Genomic DNA, 17,372 nt, shown 5'->3' with positions numbered 1-17,372 from the left:
AAGCTATGGTCCTCAGAGAGCTTCCAAAACATCAGAGTGATTTCATTGTTAAAAGGTATCAGTCAGGAGAAGTGTACAAAAGAATTTCCAAGGCATTAGATATTCCATGGAACACAGTGAAGACAGTCATCATTAAGTTGAGATAATATGGCACAATGCTGACATTACCAAGAACTGGATGTCCCTCCATAATTGATGAAAAGACGAGAAAAAAAATGGCCAGAGAGACTGCCAAGAGGCCTACAGTAACATTGAAGGAGCTGCGGGAATATCTGGCAAGTACTGGCTGTGTGGTACATGTCACAACAATCTCCCATATTCTTCATATGTCTGGGCTATGGGGTAGGGTGGCAAGACGGATGCATTTTCTTATGAAGAAAAACATCCAAGCCTGGCTAAAGTTTTCAAAAACACATCTGAAGTCTCCCAAAAGCATGTGGGAAATTGTGTTCTAGTCTGATGAAACCAAGGTTGAACTTTTTGACCATAATTCCAAAAGATATGTTTGGTGCAAAAACAACAGTGCACATCGCCAAAAGAACGCCCCATGTCCACAGTGAAGTATAGTGGTGGCAGCATCATGCTTTGGGGCTGTTTTTCTTCAGCTAGAACAGGGTACTTGGTCAAGGTAGAGGGAATTATGAACAGTTCCAAATACAAGTCAATCTTGCCACAAAACCTTCAGGCTTCTGCTAGAAAGCCAAACATGAAGAGGAACTTCATCTTTCAGCATGACAACGACCCAATGCATACATCCAAATCAACAAAGGAATGGCTTCACCAAAAGAAGATTAAAGTTTTTTTGGAATGGCCCAGCCAGAGCCCAGATCTGAATCCCATTGAAAATCTGTGGGGTGATCTGAAGAGGGCTGTGCACAGGAGATACCCTCCCAATCTGACAGATTTGGAGTGTTTTTGCAAAGAAGAGTGAGAAAAGTCAAGATGTGCATGCTGATACAGCACTCATTTTGGGTATGAGTCTAATGAAATCAAAGGTGATTGAAGGTGCTTCAACAAAGTATTATGTTTTTTTTTAGCAAAGACCCTAGAGAATACAATGGCGGTACCAACTTTTTATCTCGCACGGTATTTGCGCAGCAATTTTTAGAATACTTTTTTTTTTTTTTAAATAAAAAGTTTCCCAACATGTCACGCTTCCAAATTGCACACACTCGTGGAATGGTGCCAATGGTTATGTACTTAAAAATCCCCATAGGCGACGCTTTAAAATTTTTTACTGGTTACATGTTTTGAGTTACAGAGGAGGTCTAGGGCTAGAATTATTTCTCTTGCGCTAACGTTCGCAGGGATACCTCACATATGTGGTTTTAACACCGTTTTCATATGTGGGCGGGACTTTTTTTTTAGTTTGACTCATAAAAAAAAAATTTTGATCACTTTTATTCCTATTACAAGGAATGTAAACATCCCTTGTGATAGGAATATGGCACAATCTGTTCTTTTTCCAGTGAGATATGGGGTCAATAAGACCCCATATCTCACTTCTAGGCTGGGAAACCTAAAATAAAAAAACCTCCAAAAAACTGATCACGGCTTCCCAGCCGTGGTGGCGCCATTTTTTTTGAATGCAGAGGCCGGGAGTGATGTCATATCGCGCCTGGCCTCAAACGATCATAGAGACTCCGGCGACCATTTGGTCTGCCGGAAATCTCTCTCGTCACCATCCGGGTCCGGCGGATCCGTTCTCCGACTCACCGATGGAAGCGGTGAGTCGGTAGAAGCACCAGAGGGCAGCGGGAGGGGGGTCGTCCCCTCCCGCCGCCCGTAAGAACGATCAAGCGGCGGAACAGCCACTATGATTGTTCTTATGGTGCAAGGAATCTCTGGCTAAAAACGTCAATATCTGAATGATGTTTGTAGCTGCAGGCTTCATTCAGATTTCACTGCACTGAACGTCCTAAGGGGGTGAAGTGGTTAAGGGTGTGCATAGTTATGCAACCATATTATTTGTTTTTTTATTTTTACTTCCCTCCACCTAAAAAAAATTCAGTTTGTTGTTCTCTGAGTTGTACAGTTTATAGATCGTATTAAAGGTGGAAAAAGTTCTGAAATTATTTCTTTGTCTTTTTTTTATATCACAGAAACTTGACATTTTAACAGGGGTGTGTAGACTCTTTATGTCCACTGTATACATTTAACCACTTTATCGCGCCATAGCCAAATGATGGCTACAGCGCAGCTCGATTAACTTTGGGAGGGCATACATTGACGTCCTCCCAGATTCTCGCGCCCCCTGGGTGCGCACACTGGAGTATCCAGGCGCATCACGGGTCACAGTAAATGGCTGATGACAGCAGCCATTTACCACGTGATCGCTCCGTCAAATGATGGAGAGATCACTTGTAAACAAACCGGCGTCATGTCTGGTTCATCTCTTACCGATTGGTACAGTGTGAGCGGAGAGAGGGGAGAGTTCTGGTGCAGCAGCTCTGTGGGCTGGATCTGTAATGCCCACAGCGCTGATCTGTGCCCATTGCAGCCTCACCCAGCCATTCAGCCATCCCTCTGTCATACTCATCCAGCCATCCATCCACCCCCATCCGTGCTCGGCCATACCCATCCGTGCTCGGCCATACCCATCCGTGCTCGGCCATACCCATCCGTGCTCGGCCATACCCATCCGTGCTCGCCCATACCCATCCGTGCTCGCCCATACCCATCCGTGCTCGCCCATACCCATCCGTGCTCGCCCATACCCATCCGTGCTCGCCCATACCCATCCGTGCTCGCCCATACCCATCCGTGCTCGCCCATACCCATCCGTGCTCGCCCATACCCATCCGTGCTCGCCCATACCCATCCGTGCTCGCCCATACCCATCCGTGCTCGCCCATACCCATCTGTGCTCAGCCGTACCCAGCCATACTCAGCCATCCACATTTGTGGCTCAACCATGCTCAGTCATCCCAATCCACGGCTCATCCATCCCCATTAATGCTCATCCGTGCCACATCAGTTCTCATCCATGCCACTAAAGTGCCTCACAAAAGTGTAATAGGTACATAGTTACATAGTAGGTGAGGTTGAAATAAGACACAAGTCCATCAAGTCCAACCTATGTGTGATTATGTGTCAGTATTACATTGTATATCTCTGCATGTTGTGGTCATTCAGGTGCTTATCTAATAGTTTCTTGAAGCTATCGATGATCCCCGCTGAGACCACCGCCTGTGGAAGGGAATTCCACATCCTTGCCGCTCTTACAGTAAAGAACCCTCTACGTAGTTTAAGGTTAAACCTCTTTTCTTCTAATTTTAATGAGTGGCCCCGAGTCTTGTTAAACTCTCTTCTGCAAAAAAGTTTTATTTCTATTGTAGGGTCACCAGTATGGATTTGTATATTGAAATCATATCCCCTCTCAAGCGTCTCTTCTCCAGAGAGAATAAGTTCAGTGCTCGCAACCTATCCTCATAACTAAGATCCTCCAGACCCTTTTAGGTAGTCAAATTAGATTTGAAATATATGCCCCTAGAACACCTGACGGTGCTCCCTGCATGTTGGGCCTCTGTATGTGGCCTGGCTGTGGAAAAGTCTCACACATGTGGTATCGCCGTACTCAGGAGGAGTAGGAGAATCTATTTTGGGGTGTAATTTTTGCTATGTACATGCTATGTGTTAGAAATATTGTATAAATGGACAACTTTGTGTAAAAAAATGCGTTTTAATTTTCTTTCCACATTTTCCAAAAACTTGTCAAACAAAAGACACATTATACCTCATAGATTATACGTTGGGGTGTTTTCTTTCCAAAATGGGGTAATTTTTGGGTTGTTTGCATTGTCCTGGTGCTCCAGGGCCTTCAAAAGTGTAAGAGGTAGTCAAGAAATTATGTGTGTAATTTATGCTCCAAGAACACCTGATGGTGCTCCCTCAATGATGGGCCTCTGTATGCGGCCACGCTGTTTAAAAGTCTCACACATGTGGTATCACCGTACTCAGGAGGAGTAGTAGAATGTGTTTTGGGGTATAATTTGTGGTATGCATATGCTGTGTGTGAGAAATAACCTGCTAATGACAATTTTGTGAAAATAGAAAAAGAAATCTTGATTTTGCAAAGAATTGTGGGAAAAAATTGCAACTTCAAAAAACTCACTGTGCCTCTTACTAAATACCTTGTAATGTTTACTTTTCAAAAAGGTGTCATTTGGGGGGTATTTGTACTTTCCTGGCTTGCACTATGAGATAGGCTGTCAGTACTTCAGGTATGATCAATTTCAGAGGCTGTCAGTACTTCAGGTGTGATCAATTTTCAGAGATTGGCACCATTTATTTATTTATTTATTTATTTCAGGTACTTATATAGCGCCGTCAATTTACGCAGCGCTTTACATATATATATTATACATTCACATCAGTCCCTATACCCTCAAGGAGCTTACAATCTAAGGTCCCTAACTCACATTCATACCTATACTAGGGCCAATTTAGACAGGATCCAATTAACCTACCAGCATGTCTTTGGAGTGTGGGAGGAAACCGGAGTACCCGGAGGAAACCCACGCAGACACAGGGAGAACATGCAAACTCCAGGCAGGTAGTGTCGTGGTCGGGATTCGAACCAGCGACCCTTCTTACTGCTAGGCGAGAGTGCTACCTACTGCGCCACTGTGCCGCCCATAGCTTGTGGACTCTATAACTTTCACAAAGACCAAATAATATACACCAATTTCGGTTATTTTTTTACCAAAGATATGTAGCGGTATACATTTTGGCCAAAATATATGAAGAAAAATGACTAATTTGCTAAATTTTATAACAGAAACGAAGAAAAATGCATTTTTTTAAAGACTTTTCAGACTTTTTTCTTTTTATAGCGCAAAAAATAAAAAACCCAGTGGTGATTAAAAATTTCATATTGGTACAGTGTTGCATGACTGAGCAATTGTCATTCAAAATGTGAGAGCGCTGAAAGCTGAAAATTGCCTGGTTAGGAAGGGGGTTTAAGTGCCCAGTGGGTAAGTGGTTAATGTCTTCCTCTAAATATAACCAGGGGCGTAACTACCACCATAGCGACCCATGCGGGCGCTATGGGGCCCGCAGCCGAGTGGGGCCCAGTGAGGATAAGAGCACCGCCGGCACAGTCTCCCAGCCAGGGGAAGAGAGAGGAAAGGAAGAGGCGAGCTGTCCGTATCAGCAGAGAGCTGAATTGCCCGATGTAAGAGCTTTCATTAGAACTTCCAGTGTTCCTGGGGCTCACGTCACATAGCTCCACCTTTTGACCTGGTGCCTTTGATCGACAGAACGCCGATCCAATGTGGGACATGTGACGTCATCAAAGGCCTCGGGCCAAGAGGTGGGTCTATGTGACGATGAGCCCTGGGAAGACAGGAAATTCAAATGAAAGCAATTACAGCGGGCAATCCCGCTCTCTGCTGATCCGGGTGGCTTGCCTCTTCCTCTGCATAGGTGGGGCTGTATGGGGCACAGGCAGACCACGCTGTATGGGGCATAGGTCACGCTGCATTGGGCACAGGTCACGCTGTATGTGGCACAGGTCATGCTGCATTGACACTAGGGCAGCTGGGGGGGGTCTTTTTGCAGGGGGCCCCATACAACATTTTGCTATGGGGCCCTGCTATTTCTAGTTACGCCCCTGAATATAACTTACTGATAATATTTCTTGTTTCTTTCATACTAGCTTGACTGCTGCCTGGGAAGCCAGTGACCTATGTACAAAAGCCCTACATAAAAAAGACAGATAAGAATAGATATTTTGTTTGGAAGTTCATTGCTACAGTTTATTTGCATTTTAATTCCACTTAAAAATTTGTTACAAAGTGCATTTGACACAACTGCCCAGTTCAATCTATCAGCCCCCCATTTGCTTTAACTCATTACTATGGAAGCACGGTGACCTTATTTTGATGTCTTTTCAGTTATTTTGTTTAGATTTTCAGTTAGTTGGCTGACATCTGGGTCTGATTGGTGTCTTCACTTGTCCAGAACAAGGTCTGGTCAAAAGGTCCTGTACCCAGTGCAAGTCTTCAGCCGAGTCCACTGGTATCTTTTTAATAAGTGCATACATCAGGACATAATCCCTTTTGTCATTGAAAGGCATACAGGTATGACAGAACCATGTAACTTCCTGTATGTTTTATTACACAGATTTCCACATTCTCAGGGTTGTATGTAGTTAACCTTTCTTCTTGACTGATGATTTACAAATCAGGTTTGTCTAGCTTGTGCTTTTAGTGTTTGAATAACGTTAATAATACATATTTACTGTTAAATATAAATGATACAGTAAAGTGCTTTTCTGAGACAACACATCCCTTTTCACAATATGTAAGCATGTTGACCCTTTAGTATTGCCTTTCTCAAACTTTTTACCTTGAAAAAACATTTAGTTCATAGGAAACCCCTGCTTAGAACTTTTATATCTACAGCTCATGACACATTATCATGGATATAATAATATGTAAAATAATAAGGAATGTGACATACTTGGGGTATTTGACACCCAGGGCTGCTCTATTTGACAGAACTCTTTTCAGCAATAATTATAAAATAATAAATAGCCAGAAAAGAAACACAAGTTGAGAAAATTGTAATGTTACCTCATGGAAAAAAGTTACCTTTTTCACTTGTAGTCAGTGTAGTGGCTTTTATATTTGGTGGTCAACAAAGTGGTCCATTAAGTTACTGGTCAGTGAAGAAGGTCCCTCTTAGATTGGTGGTTGGTGAAGAAGGACCCTGTTACCGTGGTGGCCAGACTGACAAATGGCACTTTTATAGATGGCTTAAATTTGCTGATTGTTTAGGGAACCCCTAACAACCTCTGGAGGAACCCTAGGATTCCACAGAACTCTGGATGAGAAAGACTGCTATGGTATCAGGTTTTAGAGGACCTTGTTTGTTAGACCTTACACTCTAATGGTGGTAAAGGTGATATAGGAAGAGAGGTTAGGGAATGGAATGCAGTTGTTTTCTTGATGCATTCCTTTCCATGGTAAGTTACAGAGTTCTAATAGTGTTTGGGGTGTGCACAAGTGAGTGTTGGCACCCAATAAGCACAATATAGCAGCATTTACTGGCAATAAATTGTGCAACCACTGCAAGATGAAAAAACCATATTGATCTCTGTATTGGCCTCAGATATCTATATATAGCAGTGAAACTGCTGTACAAGCAAGACACGGTATACCATGTGTGCTCACTGCATACAATCAAAACACTTGCTCTAGGGGAAGTTAGGGACAGTTCTAGGTGTTAAAGCGGAGTTTCACACAAAAATGGAACTTCCGCTTTTCGTAACCCTCCCCCCCTCCGGTGTCACATTTGGCACTTTTCAGGGGGGAGGGGGGTGCAGATACCTGTCTGAGACAGGTATTTGCACCCACTTCCGGCATAGACTCCCATGGGAGTCTACGCCTCTTCCCGTCCCCACCGCGCTGTCTCCTGGGAAACACACAGCTCCCAGGAGAGAGCGGAGACCACTTACGATGCGCAGCGCGACTCGCGCATGCGCAGTAGGGAACCGGGAAGTGAAGCCGCAACGCTTCACTTCCTGATTCCCTCACCTAGGATGGTGGCGGCAGCTGCCATGAACCGAGCGGGTTCTCGGCGTCGCCTGCCGACATTGCTGGACCCTGGAACAGGTAAGTGGCCATGTATTAAAAGTCAGCAGCTGCAGTATTTGTAGCCAGGCATAGGCATTATAGGAGTTGCCATTGCTGACTTTCAGGCTTTCATGCTAATCCTGGCTTCACTACTTGTTGAGCTATTGACAAAGTGGCACATAATTGTCAAGTGTAAGGAAAATGATAAATGGTATTCAAATTTTTTTACAAAATAAATATCTGAAAATTGTAGCATGCATTTATATTCAACCCCCTTTACTCTGATACCCCCTAACTAAAATCCAGTGGAACCAATTGCCTTCAGAAGTCACCTAATTAGTAAATGGAGTCCACCTGTGTGTAATTTAATCTCAGTATAAATACAGCTTTTCTGTGAAGCTCTCAGAGGTTTGTTAGAGAACCTTAGTGAACAAACAGCATTACGAAGGCCAAGGAACACACCAGACAGGTCAGGGATAAAGTTGTGGAGAAGTTTAAAGCACGGGAATTGTTATAAAAAAAAAAAAGCTTTGAGCATTTTTATTCCATCATCCGAAAATGGAAAGAGACTGGCACAACTGCAATCCTACCAAGACATGGTCATACACCTAAACTGATAGGCTGGGCAAGGAGAGCATTAATCAGAGAAGCAGCCAAGAGGCCCATGGTAATGCTGGAGGAGCTGCAGAGATCCACAGCTCAGGTGGGAGAATCTGTCCACATTACAACTATTAATCGTGCACGTCACAAATCTGGCCTTTATGGAAGAGTGACAAGAAGTAAACATGTGGAAGAAGGTGCTCTGGTCAGGTGAGACCAACATTTAACTTTTTGGGCTAAAAGCAAAATGCTATGTGTGGTAGAACACTAACACTATGCATCACCCTGAACACACCATCCCCACCGTGAAACATGGTGGTGGCAGCATCATGTTGTGGGGATGCTTTTCTTCAGCAGGGGCAGGGAAGTTAGTCAGAATTGATGGGAAGATGAATGAAGCCAAATACAGGGCAATCTTATAAGAAAACCTGTTAGAGTCTTCAAAAGACTTCAGATTGGGGTGGAGGTTCGCCTTCCAGCAGGACAACGACCTGAAACATACAGCCAGAGCTACAATGGAATGGTTTAGTTCAAAGCATATTCATGTGTTAGAGTGGCCCAGTCAAAGTCCAGAGCCTAATCCAATTGAGAATCTGTGGCAAGACTTGAAAATTGCTGTTCACCGACGCTCTCCATCCAATCTAACAGAGCTTGAGCTATTCTGCAAATAAGAATGGGCAAAAATGTCACTCTCTAGATGTGCAAAGCTGATAGAGCCATACCCAAAAAGACTTGCAGCTGTAATTGCAGCGAAAGGTGGTTCTACAAAGTATTGACTCCGTGGGGATGAATACAAATGCACGCCACACTTTTCACAAATTTATTTGTAAAAAATTTTGAAAACCATTTATCATTTTTTTTTAACTTCACAATTATGTGCCACTTTGTGTTGGTCTATCACATAAAATCCCAATAAAATGCATTTATGTTTTTGGTTGTAACATGGAAAAATGTGGAAAATTTCAAGGGGTATGATTACTTTTTCAAGGCACTGTACGTCTGGTACCTCTTCAGAATTGGGTGGTTTTCATTTTTGTTTTTAAGCTTGAGTTTGGAGTTTTTCAATTACGTGCTGTGTGCATGGTGCAGTAACATATTTAGCACAGCTTCATTGTTTGCTGCTAGAAGAAGCAATCTTGTCATTCTCAACCCTTTTTTTTTAGTCACGCTCCCTTTGCCAATAGGAACGCTCTTGAGGCACTCCATTCTAAACTGTAAAAAACTAAACTAATAGTTTTACATATTGCAGCAACATTCATACACATAGGACACCCAACGTTAGAGCTGATTTATTCTTCCAAAGCCATTACACCTTTGCACACTGGTACTGACTAGTATTCCAATGTTTCTCTTCTCTCTCAATTTCTTTTTATCTCACTCAGCTAATGTGACACCAGTGCTGAGAGAAAGTGGCAGGGGGGGACAAACAAGGATGCTGTGCAGGTGCTTGTTGTCCTCCTTATCAACTGATCATGTCATTGGTTGTTACAACCTTCCAGCTGTGGCTGAAAGGTTGTATAGGTGCACAATGAAAACCTTTGCCTTTGTGCAACTGAAAGGCAGACTTGATTCACCCACTGACTTGTATACAATTTTGGGGCATCTTTTAGGCAATTTTCCAAGGCACCCCTGAAGAAACCTGAAGGGACCCTGGTTGAAAAAGGCTGTTCTAGAAATAAGAGGCCGTCTATTGAACCAATGAAGCAATAGAATACAATGTAGATACCGCAAATACTATAATAAAAATGTTATTTGAAAAAAAAAAAAAGAATACAATGTAGAAAAGAGTGCGCATTTAGCTGTGATACTTCAATCTCCTGGGAACTGCTGCTTTATGGCTGTCTTGTTGCTATAAGCAAGCCTTACTCTGTGCTTTAGTTTTGTTTCACTTCATTATTGTTATTTCTTGTCTCGCAGCATACTATGATTTCAGGGCCGGTCTGCTTTCACAGACAGAGCTGGTGTGAATTGTCACCAAGATTTGTCACTTTAAGTCCGCAGATGCTTTAACTGAGAAAATACATTTCTGCTAGTTATATGTTTTCTGGATTGTATAGTCTAATAATTCTCTTTCCCTCAGAGGTGTGTGTCTGCTAGATGTAAGATTGCTAATTACGTCTGATAACACATGGGCGATTCTGCTGAAAAAATGCCAGTGGCAGAATCGCTAATAAGGCTGCCTGTGTATGACTATGGAATCAATCCCTTTACAGCCACATATGGCAAGATGTCTCTCTGTCGCTGTTCAAATACATCTAAAACTTGCTAGCAACAGGCGCCGATCTCTCGCTACGCAGGGAGTGATTCCATAGGGACAAACAGGCAGCCTTTTTTTTAGAGATCCTGCTGCTGTCGATTCTGATAAATTGTCAGCGACAGGGTCGCCTGTGTGTCATCAGTTTACCTGGCAGCCTATGAGAAAAATGTGTGCTATATGTTCACACACTGTAATATATAGAGCATGGGTGCTCAACCTGTGGCGCTCCAGCTGTTGCAGAACTAGTCCCATGAAGCATTGCAAGGCTGACACTTACAAGCATGATTCCCAAAAGCAGAGGCATGATGGGACTTGTAGTTCTGCAACAGCTGGAGACCCACAGGTTGAGCACCAATGTTATAGAGTATAGGTTCATACCCTCAGACATAGTTTCATTATTTCCTCGACTCACTTATTCAGTGTGTAATATTCTCACACATGTTCTTTGTATAGTTACCCGAACTGTTTATATAGCTGCCCTACATGTGTCTGCTTTTTTTAATATTTGTGTTCCCTCTGATGTACGTATTACACCATATTGACTGCCTCACAGAAGTCCCATTAGACGAAACGTACGTCAGGCTAGGCACGGAGCAGCGGTGACGTCGGAGCACCCATGGGGGGTGCTGGACAAATGAGTGTTTCCTTTTAAGCCTATTTGCATCAATTCTGCTGTAAATATAACCTTTAATAATCTCTTGTGTGCTTTTAAACAAATGTTGCGCAATGAGTCTATCTTCCTCTTCTATATGCTTTCCCGTGTGATCGGACTCTGGAGTTCCCTGGGGGATATAGCTGTGGGGGATATACAGTTGTGCTCATAAGTTTACATACCCTGGTAGAATGTATTATTTTTTGCCCATTTTTCAGAGAATATGAATGATAACACAAAAACTTTTCTTTCACTCATGGTTAGTGTTTGGCTCAACTGTGTTTAGTCTTTTTAAATCATAATCACAACAGAAACTACCCAAATGACCCTGATCAAAAGTTTACATACTCCAGTTCTTAATACTGTGTATTGCCCCCTTTAACATCAATGACAGCTTGAAGTCTTTTGTGGTATTTGTGGATGATGCTCTTTATCTTCTCAGATGGTAATGCTGCCCATTCCTCTTGGCAAAAAGCCTCCAGTTCCTGTAAATTCTTGGGCTGTCTTGCATAAACTGCACGTTTGATATCTCCCCAGAGTGGCTCAATGATATTGAGGTCAGGAGACTTAGATGGCCACTCCAGAACCTTCACTTTATTCTGCTGTAGCCAACGACAGGTCGACTTGGCCTTGTGTTTTGGATCATTGTCATGTTGGAATGTCCAAGTACGTCTCATGCGCAGCTTTTTGGCTGATGAATGCAAATGTTCCTCCTATTTTTTGATAACATACTGCATTCATCTTACCAACAATTTTGACCAAATTGCCTGTGCCTTTGTAGCTCACACATCCCCAAAACATCAGAGATCCACCTCCGTGTTTCACAGTAGGAATGGTGTACCTTTCATCATAGGCCTTGTTGACTCCTCTCCAAATGTGTTTATGGTTGTGGCCAAAAAGATCAATTTTGGTCTCATCACGCCAAATGACTTTGTGCCAGAAGGTTTGAGGCTTGTCTCTGTGCTGTTTGGCAGGATACTTTGTGGCATTTGCGTAGTAATGGCGTTTTTCTGGCGACTCAACCATGCATTCCATATTTCTTAAAGTGCCTCCTTATTGTGCATCTTGAAACAGCCACACCACATGTTTTCAGAGAGTCCTGTATTTCACCTGAAGGTTGAACACCGATCACCTGAACAATTTTCCTGGCAGTTGTGGCTGAAATTTTAGTTGCTCTACCTGACTGTGGTTTGGTTTCAACAGAACCTTTCATTTTCCACTTCTTGATTAGAGTTTGAACACTGCTGATTGGCATTCTCAATTCCTTGGATATCTTTTTATATCCCTTTCCTGTTTTATAAAGTTCAACTACCTTTTTCCGCAGATCCTTTTGACAATTCTTTTGCTTTCCCCATGACTCAAAATCCAGAAACATCAGTGCAGCACTGGATAAAAGATGCAAGGGTCTGTCAGGAGTCCAGAAACTCATTGACCTTTTTTACACACACACTAATTACAAGCAAACCGATCACAGGTGAGGATGGTTACCTTTAATAGCCATTCTCATCTGTGTCTACTTTTGTGCATGTTATCAGGACAAAATCACCAGGGTATGTAAACTTTTGATCAGGGTCATTTGGATAATTTCTGTTGTGATTATGATTTAAAAAGAGTAAACACAGTTGATTTATAAAAAATGGCTTCAGCCAAACACTAACCATGAGTGAAAGAAAAGTTTTTGTGTTCTCATTCATATTCTCTGAAAAATGACCAAGAAATCATAAATTCTGCCAGGGTATGTAAACTTATGAGCACACCTGTATCTTTGGAATCCAATCAAGTAGGCTGAACAACTAAGGCGGCTATACCGTAGTGAGGGGTGAAGGCTCACTTATGCCCATATAGACCTTGGGAGGTCTTAATATCTGGTAAGCAGATATATTTGCCCTATCTATCCTGTGGGGAACACGGGGTGATTGTACTGATTGAATATTGGATCGACACCTTTTCAAGTTCACTTTATGGATTTATAGTTGGAATTTCGGACCATTAGTTTTTCCTTTTCTTTCACTTTTATTCTAAGTGATGGACTTTTGTGCACTTTATGTAAATATGTTTGTTTGACAGCGTAACATGTTGTTTGAATTTTTAGTTTATGATGTGTACATATGTGTGAGTGCTGCTGTTTTGTCACTGATTATTTGAGTCAATATTTTATATACACTCAGCGCAATATCTTTTTGCGTACATATTAAGGTAATGTGTCTACAGTTAAAAAAAAAAAAAAAAAAGAACTTCTGTCAGCAAGCATAAAGTATGTTTTTTTTTTTTTTTTCCCTCAACGCAGGGCTGATCATGCTAAAGAAATATCTGTTAACTTGGATAATTCTTATAAAGACTGTATGACATTTAAAGTGTTGCTGAAACCTGTGCCCATGAGGGGAAAGCAACAGGTTCACTTTCGTTGTGCCTGACCAGCAGCACAGGTTCACTTCTTATAGCCCTCTTGCCACTCTTCTGTCCAGCCACCAGTAGTGGAAAAAATATCTGCTGCTTCTAGGTATTGGCTAGGTTCCCCTTTTCCCATGTGACAGTGCTTTTCCTGGGCAGTTGATTGCTCTGACACCTTGCAAAGGACAGTAGCCCTATGTAAGTTTACAACTTTGATGTTTTACTGGTTTACTCTGCTTTTTGCTTCTGACAGCTGAACAAAACTATGGGGAAAACAAAATAAACATATGTTGTGCAGCTTGTTAGTCCAGCATGAAACGGAAACTGCATGGGGAAAGCAAAGGTTCACTTTAAAGTATACCTGCCAGACATGCTGTATATGTCCCTAAACTAGCAAAGTTAAAACAGGCTTCCTCAGATGCTTGCATATTCCTGTGGAGCATTAAAAGCACCCCAGAGGCCCTTAAACCGAGGGAAGTATAATATGAAAATGCCAACCCTTTCTTGCAGTGCGAAAACTCTTGCACTTATTTGATTCCACCACCTCCAGTAATTAAACATATAGTGATGGCTCAGAAGGAAGCTGCAGAAAGGCATAACCTACACAGTAAAGTAATACATGCGAAATATCTACATTTTTTTACAAATATGGCAACTTTTACATACACACAGTTGCAAATGTTGTTTTTACATTTTTTTTTTTTGGATGGGCTAAGGCTTATACATCTGTAAAGGTTGTTGAATGTACTTTTTTGACTAATGCCTCTTGTGAAGGGGAAACTGCGGTCACACCAAATGGCTCCCAAGGTAAATCATAGACTACTCTGGATAACTGGTAAAATAAAATACTTCTACTTGGAATACACTATATGGCCAAAAGTATGTGGACACCCCTCAAAATGATTAAGGTTGACAAAGCCAAGTCTATAAACACAAGGCTCGGTGTGGAGGAGCTCTCGAATGGCCTTGTAAACATCGGTTCCTGCCTCTCAATTTTTTTTTTTTTTTGCTGAATGAGCACACACTTCAAAATTTTGCGGCATGTCTTCTCAGAAGTGTAGGGGCCGGTATAGCCTCGAGGTCCATGAAGCATTATAACAAATAAATACTGCCTACAGCATTGATTGTTTCTTTTCTCTGTCTTTTAACATCACCACAAAGTAAGCCTTTGTGTTAAAGATGGTAATGTCCTTGATATTATCTCTGCTTGAAAGCCCATTCATCTAATTCTGTTTTGCAGAATATTTTTGGGCATGCCCTTTTTTAGACTATGCTACTCATATTTTCCAACATTTTTTCCTTTGGTATTCTTACCATTTATCTTAGTTAAAAGCTGATATTTACTGCACGCCTCTATATGTATGACTACTTGTTTCTTTAACCATAAACGGAGGTTAATAGAAATTAATGTTGCATGTATGAATTAAATAAAATAAAGGTGGTTAGTATTTGTTACATAACCCTCATTGAGTATACAACAGTCCTCTATAATATCTCTAGGAGTTATAAATCTGGAATAGCCTCACGTGATGTGACACATTGGGACTTTCTACAGTGGCTCCAGAGCTATGGTTCAATGTCTTATAGTAATAGCTGATAAAATTAATTACCTTTGGAATTTCCAGTCTGTATTCCAAGCAATCATAATGCAGTTGTCCCTTCTACATCCAATACTTCATGCTAAAACCTGCTATTGCTTACCTTAAGTAACCTTTTACTGGCTTTGTGTAAATATACAGTGGAGTAATTACATTCTCAGTCCCTGAAAAATTCATGCACAGAAAATAATTTCTTTAAATTAATTCTCTCTCTACAAAAAAAAAAATCGCATTTTAACAATGGCATTTTAAAAAAAATAAGCTTTGGAAAGCAATCATCCTTTAAATACAATATATGTTCATTATTCGATTTGTCAAACATATATGGTGTTAACTAATACTACTAATTGTAGCTGGGGAGGGAAAAATGGTTTCAACCAAATCCTGTTTAATGTGCTGAAGCTGAAACGCTCGATATCCAGAGAGACACTGAGTGTAGCTCAACCAAAAAAAAAAAAAAATTGTGCAGCTCTTACTCAGTTAAGTACACAAAACATTTCAGCAACACTGTCTGGGTGAATGACAGAAGGTAATGACAGATAATTTAACACTTATCTGTACAGTGGCCATGTTCTTTGCAGTACGAGTCTATGACTCGTGCATAAGGAAGATATTTCAGTGCTGGAAGAGAATGAGAAGATCTTGCTTGGTTTTTAGGTAAAGTGTACATACCCTGATCTCTTGTAAATTAATTGGCAGCAGGTCTCCTTTTGCTAGATAGTTACGTTTTGTCTTGCCAGACTGCTGCTGCCGTTTAATGAAGCTTGGCTGCACGCTCTACTCCCTTTTGTTTAGTGATAGAGCGTTTACTTGATAAAATGAAGGGCATCACTTTGCACAATTGACCCTTTAGAGCAGTCTAGGCTTGTCAGCAGCCTGAAGCCACATTTCAGTGCCATCATGATGGCTTCAAACTTGAGTGTTTCTAAGGTGCAGACGAAGGTGTTGTCTTCCTTGAGCACCAGCCGTGTCCCGTTTTCCGACTTGATGAAATATTTAAACTGAATAACAGTAGAGGAAATGCAGAACTCTTCAGGAAAACCATCCAGCCTACTTTTTGAAACTAGGACAATCCGAGCTTTGATTTTGGATATGAAGTCGGGGGCATTGCAGAAAATGCGCAGCCCCTGAGACCGGTCATGATTATCTGTTATTTCGAGGAAAGTGGTCTCCCTGGCTGCCTGCTGTTCCTTCTCCCACCTGGACTTCACAGCTTCATTTAGTGCTTTCAGCTTGAAAAAGTCAGCCTCCTGTACCAGAAGCTGGTTTTCTTGGAAACCTTCAGGTAACAAGAGTTCCCCGTTCCGGAGAAAGTTTAGCACATGCCTAAACAGTAGCCCATCCCTGTCTATGAAGTAGTGTCCATCTGCGTCAATGGGGCAGAAAATTTTCCTGTTCACAACTCCCTCAAGGTAAGAGTCTGGGTACTTGCACAAGGTCTGCTTTTGTGTGATATATAGATATCCGCCAACATTTAGTGTGACAAGAGCCGTCTTGCATTTTAAGCTCTGCTCTCCGTCCTCTGAATTGTGGCATTTGTCATCACACTCCTTCTCCCGTCTGTTGGTTCTGCGCTCCATTCTGAGCAACAGTGTGTTGCAAGAGCAAGCTGGCCCTGCTCTTGTTTGGTTTCAAAGAAAAATAATAGAGTCGTATTCAGTTCTGCCACGATGATGGAATGAAAATGCTGCCAGCATTGCATGAGCTGTCAGCTCTCTTTTGCAGTAGGTGGCGTATGAGCTATGCAAACGGCAAGATACCAGTAATATAGCTTGGAAAAGGAGCATTTGCATTTAACTGTGTAAGGGAAACATGCTCAGTGTGGACTCCCCCCCTCTTTTTTTTTTTTTGTTAAAGAAAACGTAACCAGTTACAGAAACGGGAACTTGTAAAGCTTTCCCATAGATTCCAATGTATTTCAGTTAGTGGAAGGCAGCTTCACTTTAGCCATTCCATCATATACTGCTAAAGTTATGAGGCTATGTTGGAACGTTGTAGTCCTGTAGCAACTGTAAAGCTACAAGTAGCTTTAGCTTGATTTGAAGAGTTGCATGCTCACAAGTGTTTGACATATGCGTGGGTGTAATTTTGTATTTGCACCATGACATATGTTTATAGATTTCAGTCTCTTGTTTACAGTAGATGAAAAGACACAAATTGGAGACTGTGGGCATATGCTCAGAAAGCTGAGAAAAGGGCTGCACAGTATGATCAATGTGAGCTAAGAGCATTTTTTGGCACCTTAGCTGTTCTTGGACAGCATATCCTTTTATTTGTACACAAGATTTTTTGGT

The 17,372-nt window shown here is 41.8% G+C and overlaps 2 protein-coding genes across 2 annotated transcripts in view; one reads left to right on the top strand and one right to left on the bottom strand.

Annotated features, from left to right (window-relative positions):
* The window catches only part of GTF2F2 (general transcription factor IIF subunit 2), a 458,542-nt gene that overhangs the window by 184,738 nt on the left and 256,432 nt on the right, over window positions 1–17,372 (top strand). The window lies entirely within an intron of this gene.
* KCTD4 (potassium channel tetramerization domain containing 4) lies at window positions 15,357–17,073 on the bottom strand. Its single transcript, XM_073614165.1, has one exon. It carries the CDS (start codon window positions 16,656–16,658, stop codon window positions 15,885–15,887), a length of 774 nt encoding a protein of 257 aa, XP_073470266.1. The 5' UTR covers window positions 16,659–17,073; the 3' UTR covers window positions 15,357–15,884.

Source organism: Aquarana catesbeiana, linkage group LG02, assembly GCF_042186555.1.
Source record: "Aquarana catesbeiana isolate 2022-GZ linkage group LG02, ASM4218655v1, whole genome shotgun sequence".
In the NCBI taxonomy this organism is placed as follows: domain Eukaryota; kingdom Metazoa; phylum Chordata; class Amphibia; order Anura; family Ranidae; genus Aquarana; species Aquarana catesbeiana.
This window is presented reverse-complemented; position numbering and strand designations above follow the sequence as displayed.